The sequence below is a fragment of the Maniola jurtina genome, chromosome 5, assembly GCF_905333055.1.
Source record: "Maniola jurtina chromosome 5, ilManJurt1.1, whole genome shotgun sequence".
NCBI classification, from domain to species: domain Eukaryota; kingdom Metazoa; phylum Arthropoda; class Insecta; order Lepidoptera; family Nymphalidae; genus Maniola; species Maniola jurtina.
The window spans coordinates 2,626,999-2,641,841 of NC_060033.1; the positions used below are offsets into that span (position 1 = coordinate 2,626,999).

General features: G+C 37.0%; 1 protein-coding gene across 1 annotated transcript in view; it reads right to left on the reverse strand.

Moving 5' to 3' along the window:
• The window catches only part of LOC123865442 (rho guanine nucleotide exchange factor 18), a 53,053-nt gene that overhangs the window by 21,412 nt on the left and 16,798 nt on the right, over window positions 1-14,843 (reverse strand). The window contains exons 8-17 of the mRNA XM_045906465.1: window positions 14,297-14,466; window positions 12,690-12,833; window positions 11,941-12,007; window positions 11,505-11,610; window positions 10,653-10,726; window positions 9,960-10,042; window positions 5,208-5,267; window positions 4,729-4,869; window positions 4,433-4,529; window positions 3,743-3,956 (exon numbers count right to left, since the gene is read on the reverse strand). Of these exons, the coding sequence (XP_045762421.1) occupies window positions 3,743-3,956; window positions 4,433-4,529; window positions 4,729-4,869; window positions 5,208-5,267; window positions 9,960-10,042; window positions 10,653-10,726; window positions 11,505-11,610; window positions 11,941-12,007; window positions 12,690-12,833; window positions 14,297-14,466 (1,156 nt within the window). The remainder of the gene's footprint in view (window positions 1-3,742; window positions 3,957-4,432; window positions 4,530-4,728; window positions 4,870-5,207; window positions 5,268-9,959; window positions 10,043-10,652; window positions 10,727-11,504; window positions 11,611-11,940; window positions 12,008-12,689; window positions 12,834-14,296; window positions 14,467-14,843) is intronic.

The window sequence follows — 14,843 nt, forward strand, 5'->3', positions numbered from 1 at the left end:
TCTAAATATCGATTTTGAACGAAATCGGTCAATTAACAAAGAATTACAAAATGGCGTCGACTTTTTTAAATTTTGGTAACAGTTTCTTATTTTGTGATCCCAGGGATCCTCAGATATTGATTTTGAACAAAATCTATGACAGTTCAAGAAAATAGATTGTAAACACTATTTAAATTATTATCATTAACATTAAATTAAATGAAAACACGACGCGCGACGTGTACTGCAGCCCCTGAGCTTGAGCACAGGCCGAGCCGGTATAAACCAATTTCTCTCCGTACGCGACGTAGCGCCTGTGCTCACGCACACACGCGCCTCAAGCTTGTAGTAGTGTACCTATCGTAGCGCGCTTGTATGAAGCTTTGACTCTGTTCGCTACTCATGTGGTTATACAACGCAATACCAAACTCACAAACACTCGTACAAACATACAGACAAGTATATACTCACACACACTCACACACACACACATGGACGCACGCACACGCACTTTTGAACGGTTTGAACGGAACACGGTTTTGAAATTGAAATTGAAAAAAGTGTAAGAATTTGTAAGAAAATATTTAAAAAAGGTATATCAGCCGGTTTTTTATTCCAGCTCTTAATACATGTAAAAACGTCCAATCTGTTCATTTACTTGAGCCTTTACCCTAGTACCTAATTATATCGACCGCCCCATATCAAAACAAAGTAAATGTCATTTTTCCGAAAATCGTTTTATGTCATAAGCCTAACTTTCATAGTATGTCCCGTTGTATTGTAAGGACACCCACATTAAAGTAAAATTAAAAGCTAGTAAGTCGCTTTGACCATTTTAAAACATAGTACGTCTATGAACTCGCTAGGTTTTTTATAGATTAATGCGCCTTACTAAGTTTTTCAAAGGAATTAGATTAAATAAAATAAATATCACCCATTATCTAAATACCATGTCAAAACAGTAAATACTTAATAATGCATTAAAACTTAAAAGTAAGATAGGAAAAGTCAAAAGGAGTTCTGACCTCTACATGTCAACTATTAAATATGGTTTGCAAGGGAAATACTTTGCATACTTACATAATGTTTTTAGGGTTCCATATCTCAAAAGGAAACACGGGACCCTTATAGGATCACTTTGTTGTCTGTCTTTCTGTCCGTCTGTCCGTCTGTCGTGTCTGTCAAGGAAACCGATAGGGTATTTCCCGTTAACCTAGAATTATGGGCAGGTAGAGAGGTCTCAACTCTCATAGCCCAAGTAAAGGAATAAATCCGAGAACAAATTTCGTGATTCTAGATCAACGGGAAGTACTGTATAGGTTTTCTTGACGGACGGACGGACAAATGGACAGACAACAAAGTGATCCTTTAAGAGCTCCGTTTTTCATTTTGAGGTACGGAACCCTAAAAAAGAAAATGATGCACATGTAATGAATAAATGTGTAGGCCAGTCTTCACACTAAAATATTTAAACCCCTTTAATTTAAAAACTGTCATAGCCTAGTGGTTAGAACGTCCGCCTCCTAATCGAAGGTCGGGGCTTCGATCCTGGAATCACGTTCTACTAACTTTTCAGTTATGTGCGTTTTAAGCAATTTAATATCACTTGCTTTAACGGCGAAGGAAAACATCGTGAGGAAACCTGCATACCTGCAAGTTTTCCATGTTCTCAAAGGTGTGTTCCTAAACTTGTCTTGAATTTAAACCACTTACTAGGTTTTGATCTGAGAAAGAAATTTGACATTAATTGACATAATTGAGAGACCTAAGCTTGTATGAGAACACAGAAGTGTCATAATTCGTGTTCACTTTGCCTAACGTCTCTCGGAGAGCAGAGAGAGATTTAAACTGTTTCTTATAATCATTGGCCATATTTCAAATGCGAAAGTGTGTTTGTTGGTTTAATATTCAATCACGCTGCAACGGAGCAACCAGTCGACGTGGTTTTTTGCATGGATACATTTAAAGACCTTGAGAGTGACATCTCTCTCCGCATCGTATTCTTTATTGCTGAGGGTTGTGACCTCTTTCCATTATTCCTACATCTAATGGTAGGTTTTCTTGGGATGCGGTGAGTTCAAAGAGCCTACGGAACTCGACTAGAAAAACGAGATTTTGACTCTTAGGTTTAACGGTTATGAATTAGTTATTATTATCAGTGATAAAATTGATTAGGGCTGCCAGGTAAAATGACATTTATCTCGGAAAATCAAAGAGATTTTTTCCAAGTTTGCGCTACTAAGTACATATATTATGAAGAGGAAAGGTTTGTTTGTTTGTTATCGATAAACTCTGAAACTACTGAACTACTTGCACTAAAGACATAATCATCAACATCAACCGACAGACGTCCACAGTGAACATAGGTCTTTAATAGGGTCTTCCACATGCTACGGGTTTGCGTCGCCTGAATCTTTGCGCTTGCGCTTGACGACAATCATGCTTTAAAGAAAGCAATGATGAGGTCCAAGTTGGAGCACGCTTACCTAGAAGATGCCTATTCACTCTTGGCTTGCAGGTATCTAAGGTATATATGGCAGGAAACACGGCCGCCGAAATGGCGTTCCAACCTTTAGGCTCTTCCCATTGCCCGCAGCATGAATCTGAGCTTTCTTATGATGGTTATATTATTATGTACATATAATATCTCATAAGAAATCTCTAACACACAATCCAGCTAAGTAGGTCCAATTTCAAAAAAAGCTAGGCTAGCCGACAAATCTAACTCAGTTAGGCAGCCTTCGGGAACCTTCGAGATGTCTCTCGTCCAAAATTCCTCAATGCTTGAAGACCAGTCTTTGAATAGTGCATGATGTCAGTGATGAAAAATGGATCCGAAATATAGGTCTTTTTTGTACACAGGAAATGCCTGACGCATACCCCTCCGTCATGTGGGGCTTGCACCATACTTGCACTACTACGAAATCCATTTCGGAACACGGCACCCGGAACGAGGCGCGCTATCTCCTAAAAAACATAGGTATAATACCTATTTAGAACACTTACTATCTGTCATCATAATCTATGACAACCTCCGAGTATTTACCTGGTAAAACCGTGACTTTAGAATAAATTTTAGTATATAAGCAGGCTTCATTTAGAAATGAAAAAATCCCTATTTTATTTTTCAACGATTATAAACACAACTTTCATTCAAAAATAATAAGCTTAAATTCATTTTAAATAATATTTTGCGACGAAATGACGCGCACAGTCCTTCCGCCATGACAGTCCAGTGGACACTGAATTCCATAGAGCGCCTGCAAGAAAATAAATAGCACAGGAAGTTTTTTGGTTAGTTTTAGATTATTTAAGAAATGAAAAACATTTAGTATAAAACTAACAGTTCGAATTGATTGCTAAACCTAAACATATCATTTTCTGGAAGTTGGCTTCAAAGTATCAAGATGTTAAAGAAAATTTTTACAGAACAAGTTGCGAACAGCAATGTTTTCAACTTGTTTTTTTATTTTATTGGGATAATGTATACTAAATTAAAAGAGGCACTTATAATCTTCACAAACTGAAGTTTTTAACTGCATGTATTTAATAGCTGTTAATGCTTTAGAAAAATAAACAATTTACTTCAAAGTACAGCATTTTTGCGATTTGTCATATAGCAATTACCTTAATTGAAAAAATGTTTTAAAAATGTTTTCAATTTAAAAAAAAAAACAATTTTAAACATGTTTTAAATCCTATTATAACTTTTTTTTACTGTTTTTTTTCAACCGTGCAGGGTTAGAATGACAGTCAAACTTACCGTACGCGGCCTTTAGTCTATGATGAGCTGGTGGAGCGAAGGTCTCAGCGAGTATGTCGGCTATGGTGTTGACGCGCGGCGCCGTCCGCTGCCGCGCCCGCAGTCGCGCGAGCAACGCCGCGTGTAAGGCCCACAGCTCGTCCAACCGTGGGAACATTCGCGCGACTTGCGACTCCGAAACGACTGCCAGTCGCGCCATACCGTCCGCGAACATCTGAACGGCAGAAGGAAGCCACCTTTTGATATCCATAGTATAAACTATTCATACGAATATTACAATTAATGCAAGTGTATATGCCTGTCTATTACGGGCTACCTTTAAAATGATATAAAAAAAAAACAAATTTCATGGCTTAAATCCTGATTACCAATTTTGACGTTTACACATTTTGCATCCTGGAGGACATGTGCCTGGAGGACAAATGATGATACTTTTTATCCCCGATAATCAGACAATCCCACAGAATTTAAAAAATTCTAAGTCCACGTGGACAAATACTTGGGACGTGAATAAATACGTGGACTTAATATTACTGTTCTCAGTTTCATCAATCCCCCTTGCATCAACTTGTACATGTCATGTTCTGTTTTTACCGTAATATGTAGTTAGTGGCAGAATTTATCAGTATTATAATATTGAAAGACTGCGAATTGTTACATGGAAGAGTTTAATATGTCATAAAAAATTACCTTTTGCATCAGCCTTATTGTAAGACAATGATGTTTTTCAGTTAATATTAATTCATAGATGTGCTCCTGCCTCTTTGTTTCTCTATCACCAATGGACCTATACAAATAAAATAATAAATATTAAACATAATAAATAGATACATTAGTATAAACAATTAAAAATAAACGATTTAAGACTTTAATAGTTAATCGAAATTCTTGGTCGGTAGTTGCATTTTGGTCCTTCGAGCCAGATATGACATACTTTTTAGTCAACTTTAATCCTTAAAGACTCTGGCAATAAAGTTCTCACTCACTTGGCAAGTCCCTTAGGCGCTCCAGCGGCCCAAGTGTCGGGTTCTGAAGCGCCAAGACCCAATAACACCGCTTCGTCGCCAAGTTGGTCAGGAGTTAAGTACACTTCAGGCCACTCTGACGCACCCGCGTCGTCTGATGCACTAAAACATTAATTCAAGGTTATTGATTCAAACATACTTACAACATGATACAAGTTAGCACTTGACTGCATTTTCCTATTAAATTGTTCAATAATCCATATTGACTATTGATATTATAAAAGCGAAAGTGTGTCTGTCGTCTAACAGGTAGTTAGCTTATCACGGCCAATCCGTTGAATTTTGATGAGATTCGGTACAGAGATATCTTACAGCCCGGGGACTAGCTCTCCTGGGATAGGCTATTATCCCGAAAAATCAAAGAGCTCCCACAGGGTTTTAAAAAAAACCTAAACATGCAAAGTGGCAGGCATCATCTAGTGATTTCATAAGATACTTACTTGCTTGCGTCGTGTTTGTGGTCTGATCCGTCCTTTTCGTCGTTATAAATATGGCCCGTGCTAGAATTAACAAATAACAACATGTATTCGACAGGAAATTAATTGAAACATAACACGTATCATTAGAAAAACACAGAATAATAAATCTGCTTTTATTATTAACTTAACGACGATACACACAATTGTATTGTTTATTTGATGGTAAACTTAATTCAAAGTCCACAAACAGAACTAAAAGTAATGCCATCCTTATCTTAATGTTCCCTGTGGAAAAGGACAGGCATCACTTTTATCCCTGTAAGGTCAGATTTATTAACTTTTAATTAAAGCCAAAATGGCATCCATTTTTAATTTTTTACCAATAGAATTTCAATAAACATAATTAAGGTCATTACTCTTATTATTTTGTGTTTAAATTATATCAGAGAACAGCAAGAAATGCAAGACAGGGTCAAAATTCAATCGACGAAATAAACACTTTTTTTACAAAACAATATAAATTATCATCTCCTTATCACAGATATAGAAACACGGTTTCAAGTTTAAGAACACCTTAAATTTTTTTTTGTATCTTTGGCTTCTTGTCCATAAAAGAATCACCAAAAAAATCATCTAGGTATACTAATAATAGAAATACAAAAGTATGTCTGCCTACCAGCTAGCTTTTCACGACCCATCCGTTAAACCGACTGTGGAGACATTTGGTATAGATATAGCTTACATCCTAAGAATGCGCACGAAGCTTTACTCAATATTTTAGGTGTGCTTAAAAATATAATTGGCGTTTCAGTATAAGGGAGATGGTTCCAAAATTACTTGTAACTTACTCGTAAATACCAGCAAAGCCTAAATAATAAAAAGAAGCATTTGATAGAGACGCTCACAATATTAAAAAATATGTCATGCAAATTTTGAAAAATACTATGATTTAACTGACTATTACCATAATAACTTAGGGTAAATTAAAAACAAATGATATCAATTTTGTTTATATTAGTATAATTAATAATAACATACTTTTTGCACTTTATCAATATCTTTAATATTCAATCATAGCTACAACATACGGATAACAGTACTAAAATGTATCAATATTTGCTAAATTAAATATAATATGTATCCATGTTGCAGTCTCATATATTCTTTCAAGTTTATGTTAAATACGGAACAGTGCGTATTTTGTCTTCTAAGCTTTAACAGAAAATAAAAATAAGACTTATTTCACACTCATAACATTAACATATTATAACTAAATTCTCTGCTATTTTAGGACACTGAAAAATAAATGAAAAACTATACTTAAAAACAAAAAAAAAACCGAAATAACAATTTAAACAATCAATCATATCTACGACAACATTGTAATCATCGAGAAAGTTCAAACTACCTTCAATATAGACAGAAAGATACACAAGTAAGGCAAGTGGATGACTCAAGTTACGAACTAGAAGTCTTTTCGAGAATGTGTGATGACCTGATGACAAACGGTTTTCTGTGTAATTTGAGTAGACATTAGAGGCACTTGGGACCAAGATGTCTGGCGAATAATTTCCCTTTTTTTAAACACGGGCATGTTATACGATTCTTACGGGGATGGCCGGCCTAGGATGGATTAAATAAAAATATATCAATTAAAGCCATTTAAAAAAGCGACCTTCTTGCAAGCAGAATTGCATACAGAAAGCCGGCGCTATACCGGCTTCGTGTATGTAACTATCAAGCTTTGAATAAAATATTGTTGTAATCCGTCTCATGTGTGTCGTATTCCTTTAGGTCTGTGTACTAAAATATTTTTAAAATGTTTATTATATTCTTATAAAATGTTTTTCTAATAGTTCTAGACCAAATTTTTTTCTTTCATACTTTTTCACTGATCCGAGTACAGATGTTCTATTTCACGAAGACCATTTGGCTATGTTTGTGTGAGTGCACACGTACACATAACTTTATAGTGTGCGTGGCGCTTATCTATCGCAATACGTTACGCACACAAATGCGCTTATCGATACGCTCCCTACTATAACCAAGGTTCAGCGGGCTTCATGAAATAGAACAACTGTACCATAAAACTATACCAAAAATTTACGCAAGTACCTCTAACGGCTTCCTCAACAAAACTATAAAAACAAAACAGAAACGCACAGGACAACTGCAACCTGTCAGAACAACGAGTCGAGATGACGAAGAGTAAGAACGAGACGATGGTACGTGCGATGGGAGATTTAGAAAGAGATAGCGCTATTTTAACGGATTTTAATCGCGGTTTGATTAACCAAACATACTTATGTGAAAAAAAATCTACCCAGATTTTGGAGTAAATCGGCTAAAATAGGTTTAAGAAATTTGGAAAAATATTTCCCTTTTCGCAAATACTTAGCCAATTAAAAATTCGGCTATATTCGATTTTTTTAATTCTCGTGGTCAAACAGATTCAATCAAAAAGCTTTTAGCCACGGTCTTAAAGCAGAAGTAGCAAACATCTAAATCCGCAATGCAGCTTGCTGCAGCTTAGTTCTGCGATGCCGCTTGCCCTTCGGTCATTCTATATCTCCTTTTAGAATTAAGGTCAGTTTTATTTTCGTTTATGGTAGCCAAAAAGACTGTATTCTCATTTTGAATTTATACCATTTTTAAAATAAAAATAGCGAACAAACGAGGAGTTGGGTCACCTTATGTTAAGTGATTACTGCCGCCTATGAACGTATGCAGAATTAGAGAAACCGCCGTAGTATTGCGGGCTTTTCAAGAATTTGTCAATCCCCCCCTTCAATAACTCTATGTTAAAATCTAGTGGGAACTCCCCCGAAGGGAGTTGGTTTCATAGTTTGCACGTGGAATCAACTGTTCCACAGTTTGCATGTGCGTAGAAAAAAGATTTCTTGTGATGTTTTTTTTTTGTAACCAATATTTCCGCGATGAAAATACGCTAAAACAGGCTTGCACAATGTACGTGGGTCGTAGTTCGCACTTACTGCACGCCGAGCTTGGTCGCCACGCGCCGCCACGGGGAGTAGCAGCCGGTCGACTGCTTCTTGCTACACCAACACCAATACGTACATACATGGCCGAATACACCCCGCAAACATTTTTTTTATTTCCTTACAAGTTAGCCCTGGACTGCGATCTCACCTGGTGGCAACTGGTAAGTGATGATGCAATCAAAGATGAATGCGGGCTAACTTGGAAGTGGTATGGTAGTTTTATTAGACCCATACCCCTTATCGATTTCTACTCGGCATCGTACCGGAACGCTAAATCTCTTGGTGGCACGGCTTTATAGCCTCCCAGCAGAAGAAAAATTTTGTCACTGAATTGATTGAGGTGGTATAATTGTGAATAGGTAAATATCGGATATGCTTATGCACAACTTTGATTGGTGTATGCCAGATTGACTTCGAACCAACCCAGGGTATTTTGCTTCGTCCTACGTCGAAGTCACCTAAAGAAAACTTCATGTGCAGCCTGCTAGAGCCGTGATGTGAGAGTATACGGGTTCAAACTAATCAGGCATACGCTGACAAGTTTTGTGAGCATACCCGGAATAGCCTTGTTCGTGTTAACTAAAATTTTGTCAAAATGTGAGGCTTAAAACTGACCTTGAAAAAATTTATATTACGTATGTACACGAAACGCTATAAATTGCATGCGTTACGATTTATTTTTAGTGTTTAGGTCTTGCACGGGCTACATGTTAGCTGTTCAAACACTAATGTTTTATATGTGGGTGTGTTGATGCATGGCCTGTTGGCCCAAGAGCATGTTATTTTCTAAAAATCAGTTTAGGCATCCAAGTGTTTATTGAAATTCCATAAAGCTGTGTCTGTTTTTCTTTGAAAGAATTTACATGTATACACCTCAATCCATTCACATGCCCCAATTTTGTTATAGGAAGACTTAAACCCCAAAACTAACAAAACGATAGAGACAGCACAAACAAAATCCAAAAAAGATGAACTGAACCGCGCAAACATAATAACTAAAACAAATGAAACAAACGACAAACTAGCGATAGTACAAAGCGAATATCGAAATAGCGTAGAAGGACATCAAGTGTAAAATAATATCAAGTGGTATTCATAAAAAAATCAGTGTCTCATACTTGTGTATCTTCTTATGATAATATTCAAATCGTAAAACATATCAAGACGCAACGTTCAGCCACGCAATGCAATTGTTCGGCAAAACCTGCAATATCCTTGGTCAGCGACCGGTACGGTATTATCCATTGGCGACGATTCTGATGTTTTCCTCTAAGCTAAATTTAGAGTATCTGCATATTTTTCTTTTTAATATTGCTAAAAAGGACGGAAAATTAATTTTAAATGAAAGACTAATTTTAGCGCTACTCAATTTAAACGCTCCTAAAGACTGGCACCTAAAGTCATGACAGTTTGATAGTTCGAAATCAAATTAAGTTCGTCTGTCCTTTTCTTATTACATTAGTAAGAAAAAGATGCAAATACTCTAAAATTTAGTTGTGATCAGAAACAGTGCCAGTATCACATTATATCGCACGCAAATAAATTGTAAATGCATCATACAGCGTAAAATGGCATCTTCCCGATCTTCTGGGACGCGTCGCCTCGGGAACGTTGCAATGAAAAAATAAAGCAGCAAAACATATGCCATACAAATTATACGCAAAATGCTGTACGCAAAATTCCATTATAATCTTTCTAATACTTTAAAAACCTGTAATATTAACACACCTTTAGTTAAGTTTAACAAATTACTATTGGTTCTTTCACTTACCTATTTGAGGTTTGCGACTGCCCGGAAACGGAACTCCGTTTACTGCTTTTTCCGCTGGCACTCAAAGATTTCGCCACGGAGGTCTGTCGAAAGAGAAAATGATAACTTGGTCTGCCGCAAATTTAGCGAGGCGCAACGAAAGAGGATTTTAAATGCCAAGCCATTTTCGACTTTGGTTACGTGGAAATAGTATTGAAATTCAATTGACCACTTACTTTCAGACTTTCCTTTTTATTCTTGGCGACTAGTAGTTGTATTTATTGATTTTAGATATTATTTCAACGAACGTAAAGTCGATAATGGTTTGGCACTGAAAATGCTCTGTGCCTTTCCTAACACATTTCAAAGTAAACTGAACCTTAATTTCACTATGTAAGGTACGAATTATTAATTACTCTCCACGACCAGGGCGTTGATAAGCAGTTACGCATACGGAATGTCAATCACTACCCATATTATAAATGCGAAAGTGTGTTTGTTTGTTCGTTTGTCCTTCAATCACGCTGCAACGGAGCAACGGACCGAAATGATTTTTCGTATGGAAATAGTTAAAGACCTTGAGGGTGACATAGGTTTTTATCTCGGGAAATCAGTTCCTATGGGATTTCAAAAAACTAAATCCAAGGGAATGAAGTTGCAGGCATCAACAAGTTAATATTATTATTCTTCATAGACGTTAGCTTAGTGACGTACCTTGGAAGATTTAGGTTTATTGCATTCCACAATGTAGTCCTTGCATACATTCTGGTGTACGGTCATGGTACAATCTGAAAAGAGAATAAACAATTTTGAGGAATTATGAAACTGCAAATACTGACTATAATAGTTATTTGTTCAACAAGATAGCAAATTTCGTTTTTCGCCGAGAGTTCTCGATAATTCAAAATTCAAAATATTTTTATTCAATTAGACTTTTACAAGCTCTTTTGAATCGTCAAAAGCATCTACCACTGGTTCGGAATGGCTTTAATGTTCTCAAAGGTGTGTGAAGTCTGTCAATCCGCACTTGGCCAGCCTGGTAGACTATGGCCAAACCCTTCTCAATCTATTTGAGAGGAGATCCATGGTCAATAGTGAGCTGGCAATACTTGATGATGGTTGAAGTGGCAGTGGGCAGACCACGTCTGTGTGCCTAGTCGGAGATTTTTAACCTATTCGATCGCGTAAAAGTTAACTGCGTTTTGTATGGAATTGAAACAGCGCCATCTTCTTGTCACTAGATGACGCTGTTTCAATTCCATACAAAACGCAGTTAACTTTTACGCGATCGAATAGGTTAAAAATCTCCCACTAGGCACACTGAACTGATGGCCGCTGGGGCAGACGAGTTCTGGAGTAGAGACTGCGTATCAGCAAGCGCAGTGTGGGACGACCTATGACCCGCTGGATAGACGACCTTAACAGGATAGCAGGAAGTGGATGAGGAAGGCGGAGGGTCGTGTGTGGTGGCGCGCTCTTGGGAAGGCCTATGCCCAGCAGTGGACGCAAACATGCTGATTGATTGATGGTCGATGTTGATCATGATGGTACAGCATCAATACATACTGTCACAATACAAGGCGGGCTTGTCGGCCAGCTCCCGCGCGCACCAGTCGCAGTGTCCGCCCGTCACCGCCGCTTGCCATGCGTGCGCGGCCTTCCGGGATTTGTCCTGTTACATTCGAAGCTATTAATGCCATGTTGGAGGAAGAAAGGAAGGAGCACATTAAAAAAAACTTATAAATATAAATAACTATAGGTATATCTGATAACTTAGTAGGCTCGTGCGGTATAGGAGTGGCCCGGGAGGGTGACAATTGTCACAAGTTAAAGTATCATTGAGCTCTCACGCCATGTCATCTCACCCCTCTCGCACGCTGACACGGACGGACGGGATGTGAATTTAGGTTATTAATTCCTTAGTTATTTATATTTATAATGGAAATATCCCTCACGATAATTTTAACACTAAGCTGTTAACTTATAGATTAAAGATGCATACCTTTTTCTTCCTAAAGAATAAACTGCCTCTTTTTCGCCGTTTCTCCGCGTGGTGTTCATACGCCGCCCTGTTCACAATCAAAAATACACTCTATTACTTACACCTTAGCAACTATTTTATCAACATCCCTTAATCACTCACCACATGCAAAAAAAGTAGTAAATAAAAAAACACTAGACAAACACTAAGCAAAGCACTGTGCTTTTAAACATGCACAAAAATATAAGATTTCGTTTTTTTATACTTTAAATTCGTATTATGTGAAATAAAACAAAATCTAAACTTTATTCTTATATATTCTGGGAATGTTTTGGTCAACAAAAAAATGCACTTACTTTATCTAAATTCACCTACCTCAATATCATTATCATTTTCTGCCTCGCTCGCACCTAGGGCTTACAAACTACATTAGAGCGAAACATACAATATGTGACTTACCATTTCGAAGAGGATATTGCAAAATATCCTTTATTTCTATCAAGATAAAGTCGACTAACTAGTCCAAGAATGCCAAGTGAGGCCGCCCGATTTATTGTTCCTGGTACTTATCTGTTCCATCTGCTAATATTTGGTTTTGTCCTAGTGGCACCCGCACTCTCTTCAAGAAGTTCTTATCACTCGCCGTCACGCTTGCACCTCCCGTAGATAAGCTTAGTTAGAGCAAGACCTACTATTTGTAGGTGACTTGTACTTCTCGAAGATTTTATTGCAATATGGTCCTTATTACTATCACCATAAAGTCGACTCACTGTTCCAAGAATGCCAAGCGATGCAACCCGAGGTGTTCCTGGTGAGTATTGTTCCGTCTGCTGATACCCTGTGCGGTCGCGCTCGCACTCGTGGCTGAGGCGTCTTCGTCACTCTCCGTCTCGCTCGCACCTCCCGTGGATAAGCTAACACCGAGCGGGACGTACAATATGTGCGTGCAAGTATACATTTCGATTGATTCAATGACCAAAATGTATACAGGTTATGTGTCAAAATAATTATAATGAACTTAAAGTTTATTTCAAATAACCATTTAAATGTTACTTTTGTAATTTAATATTTATTAATAGTGTTTTAACATATACAGTCAAAGAAACCAGTCTTGATAAAAAGATAAATGAAATAAATTACTAGGTGCTAGTAATATTTTTGCTAATTTCAATAACAAAAGTTTTTAAAAATCAGCTTATGTATTATATTTATTTAAAATATCATGTAAAATATTGCAACTGGCTACTCCGACTGCATACCACACTAAGTGCTTTTCTCGTTAAAGCTAAGCGAAACTGTGCAAAAACAACGAAATACATTGACTATTAACATGCACCTCATTTTAATGAATTACTTTAATTATAAAAAAAAACGCCATGCACAGAAGTTTCAAGAAGTATTTGTTAAAAGGAGGGTTGTTAGGGATATGGAATTTCGGATTTGGGAACTGACATAATTTGTAATTTCCAATGTTTCCAATACTTTCAGTTATACAAATTAAATAATTTTTGCGTTGTTATGATGTTAGAACCCCAAACCAATATCTCTAAAGTTAAAAGTTCTACCCCTCCATATTATAGTGATATGATCATTCGTTGACTATAGTCTGATTTTTAATTCTGTGGAATTCTGACGTTTTTTAATGTTACCAGAGATAAAACAGTTCCCACAAATGAAAGCAACAATTTCAAATAAAATACAAAATAGACCATGAATTCTAAGGATTAAATTTATAAAGGCGTTAGATTGTATGAAATTATTATTTATTAATAAAACTCTATTTCAATTTCAAGTTTATACATTAAAATGTCGATATAATTCATGTGGGAGAAAAAAAAAAGAAAAAAAAAGCCAGACCAAGCTAGGATGCTTGTAACAAACCTTTTAAGGATTTTCACTTTTAAAGAAATCTCTGATATTAGGAATGGCTTATAGCTTTTTATGTTGATAGAGATTTAGGGTTTGGTTTAAAACTGGTGATGGCCATCTTTTTCATACAAATTACCCACCCAATGTCTAACTAAAATTACATCTGCCAGAATTCGATCGAATTATAAATCAGACTATAGACTGCCCAGTAAAACTCTATCATATCAACTCCACCATAATACGAAATTATTTGAAACATTGGTATTAACGGTTTTGTATACTTTTTTTTACTTCAAATCAGAACGGATCTTGTTAACATCCCTAGTAAAAGGATTTTTTTTTAAATTATAAACTAGCGCTTGGCTACAATCAGACCTGTTTGCAAGTGATGATGCAGCCTAAGATGGAGCGCGCTTGCCTAGAAGTTGCCTATTCACTCTTGACTTGAAGGTATCCATTATAAAATTGGAAGGGGCAACTGATGCTGGAATGCTATAGTGGGACTCACGCGTTGGCAGTGGGAGGCGGTTGCGTGGGATGGACGGCGGCCACAATGCTGGGCGTGGACACAGACTTCTGTAGCGGTAACCGCGGCAACAGCCTCGCTGTGTTGCTGCTGCTAGTGGCAGGCTCGCCCGCCGCCGCGCGTAATGCTGCCGTCACTTTCTCGAAGTCTTTCTGTGAAAGGGATAGATGACCATTTACGCACCCGTATTCACAATGTTGTCGTAATCTGAGTCGAAATAGAAAGTTTTTTTTTTTAATTGGCAGTCAGTGGGGACAGAAATGAAAACTTAAACTATGAAAGCACACTTGCTGCCTTCCTTCACTGTACATTAAAAATTGAACTTTAATTGGTTGCAATAAGGAACAAATTTTAGCAAGTCACGACGCGACCTTAAAGTTTTTACTTATCACAATATCTCCTAAAAACGTCTACACTTCTAAAACCAAGCCTAATAGTGTATAATACCTTATAGAATAGAATAGAATAGAATAGATTTTTATTCAAATAAACTTTTACAAGTGCTTTTGAATCGTCAAATAATTTACCA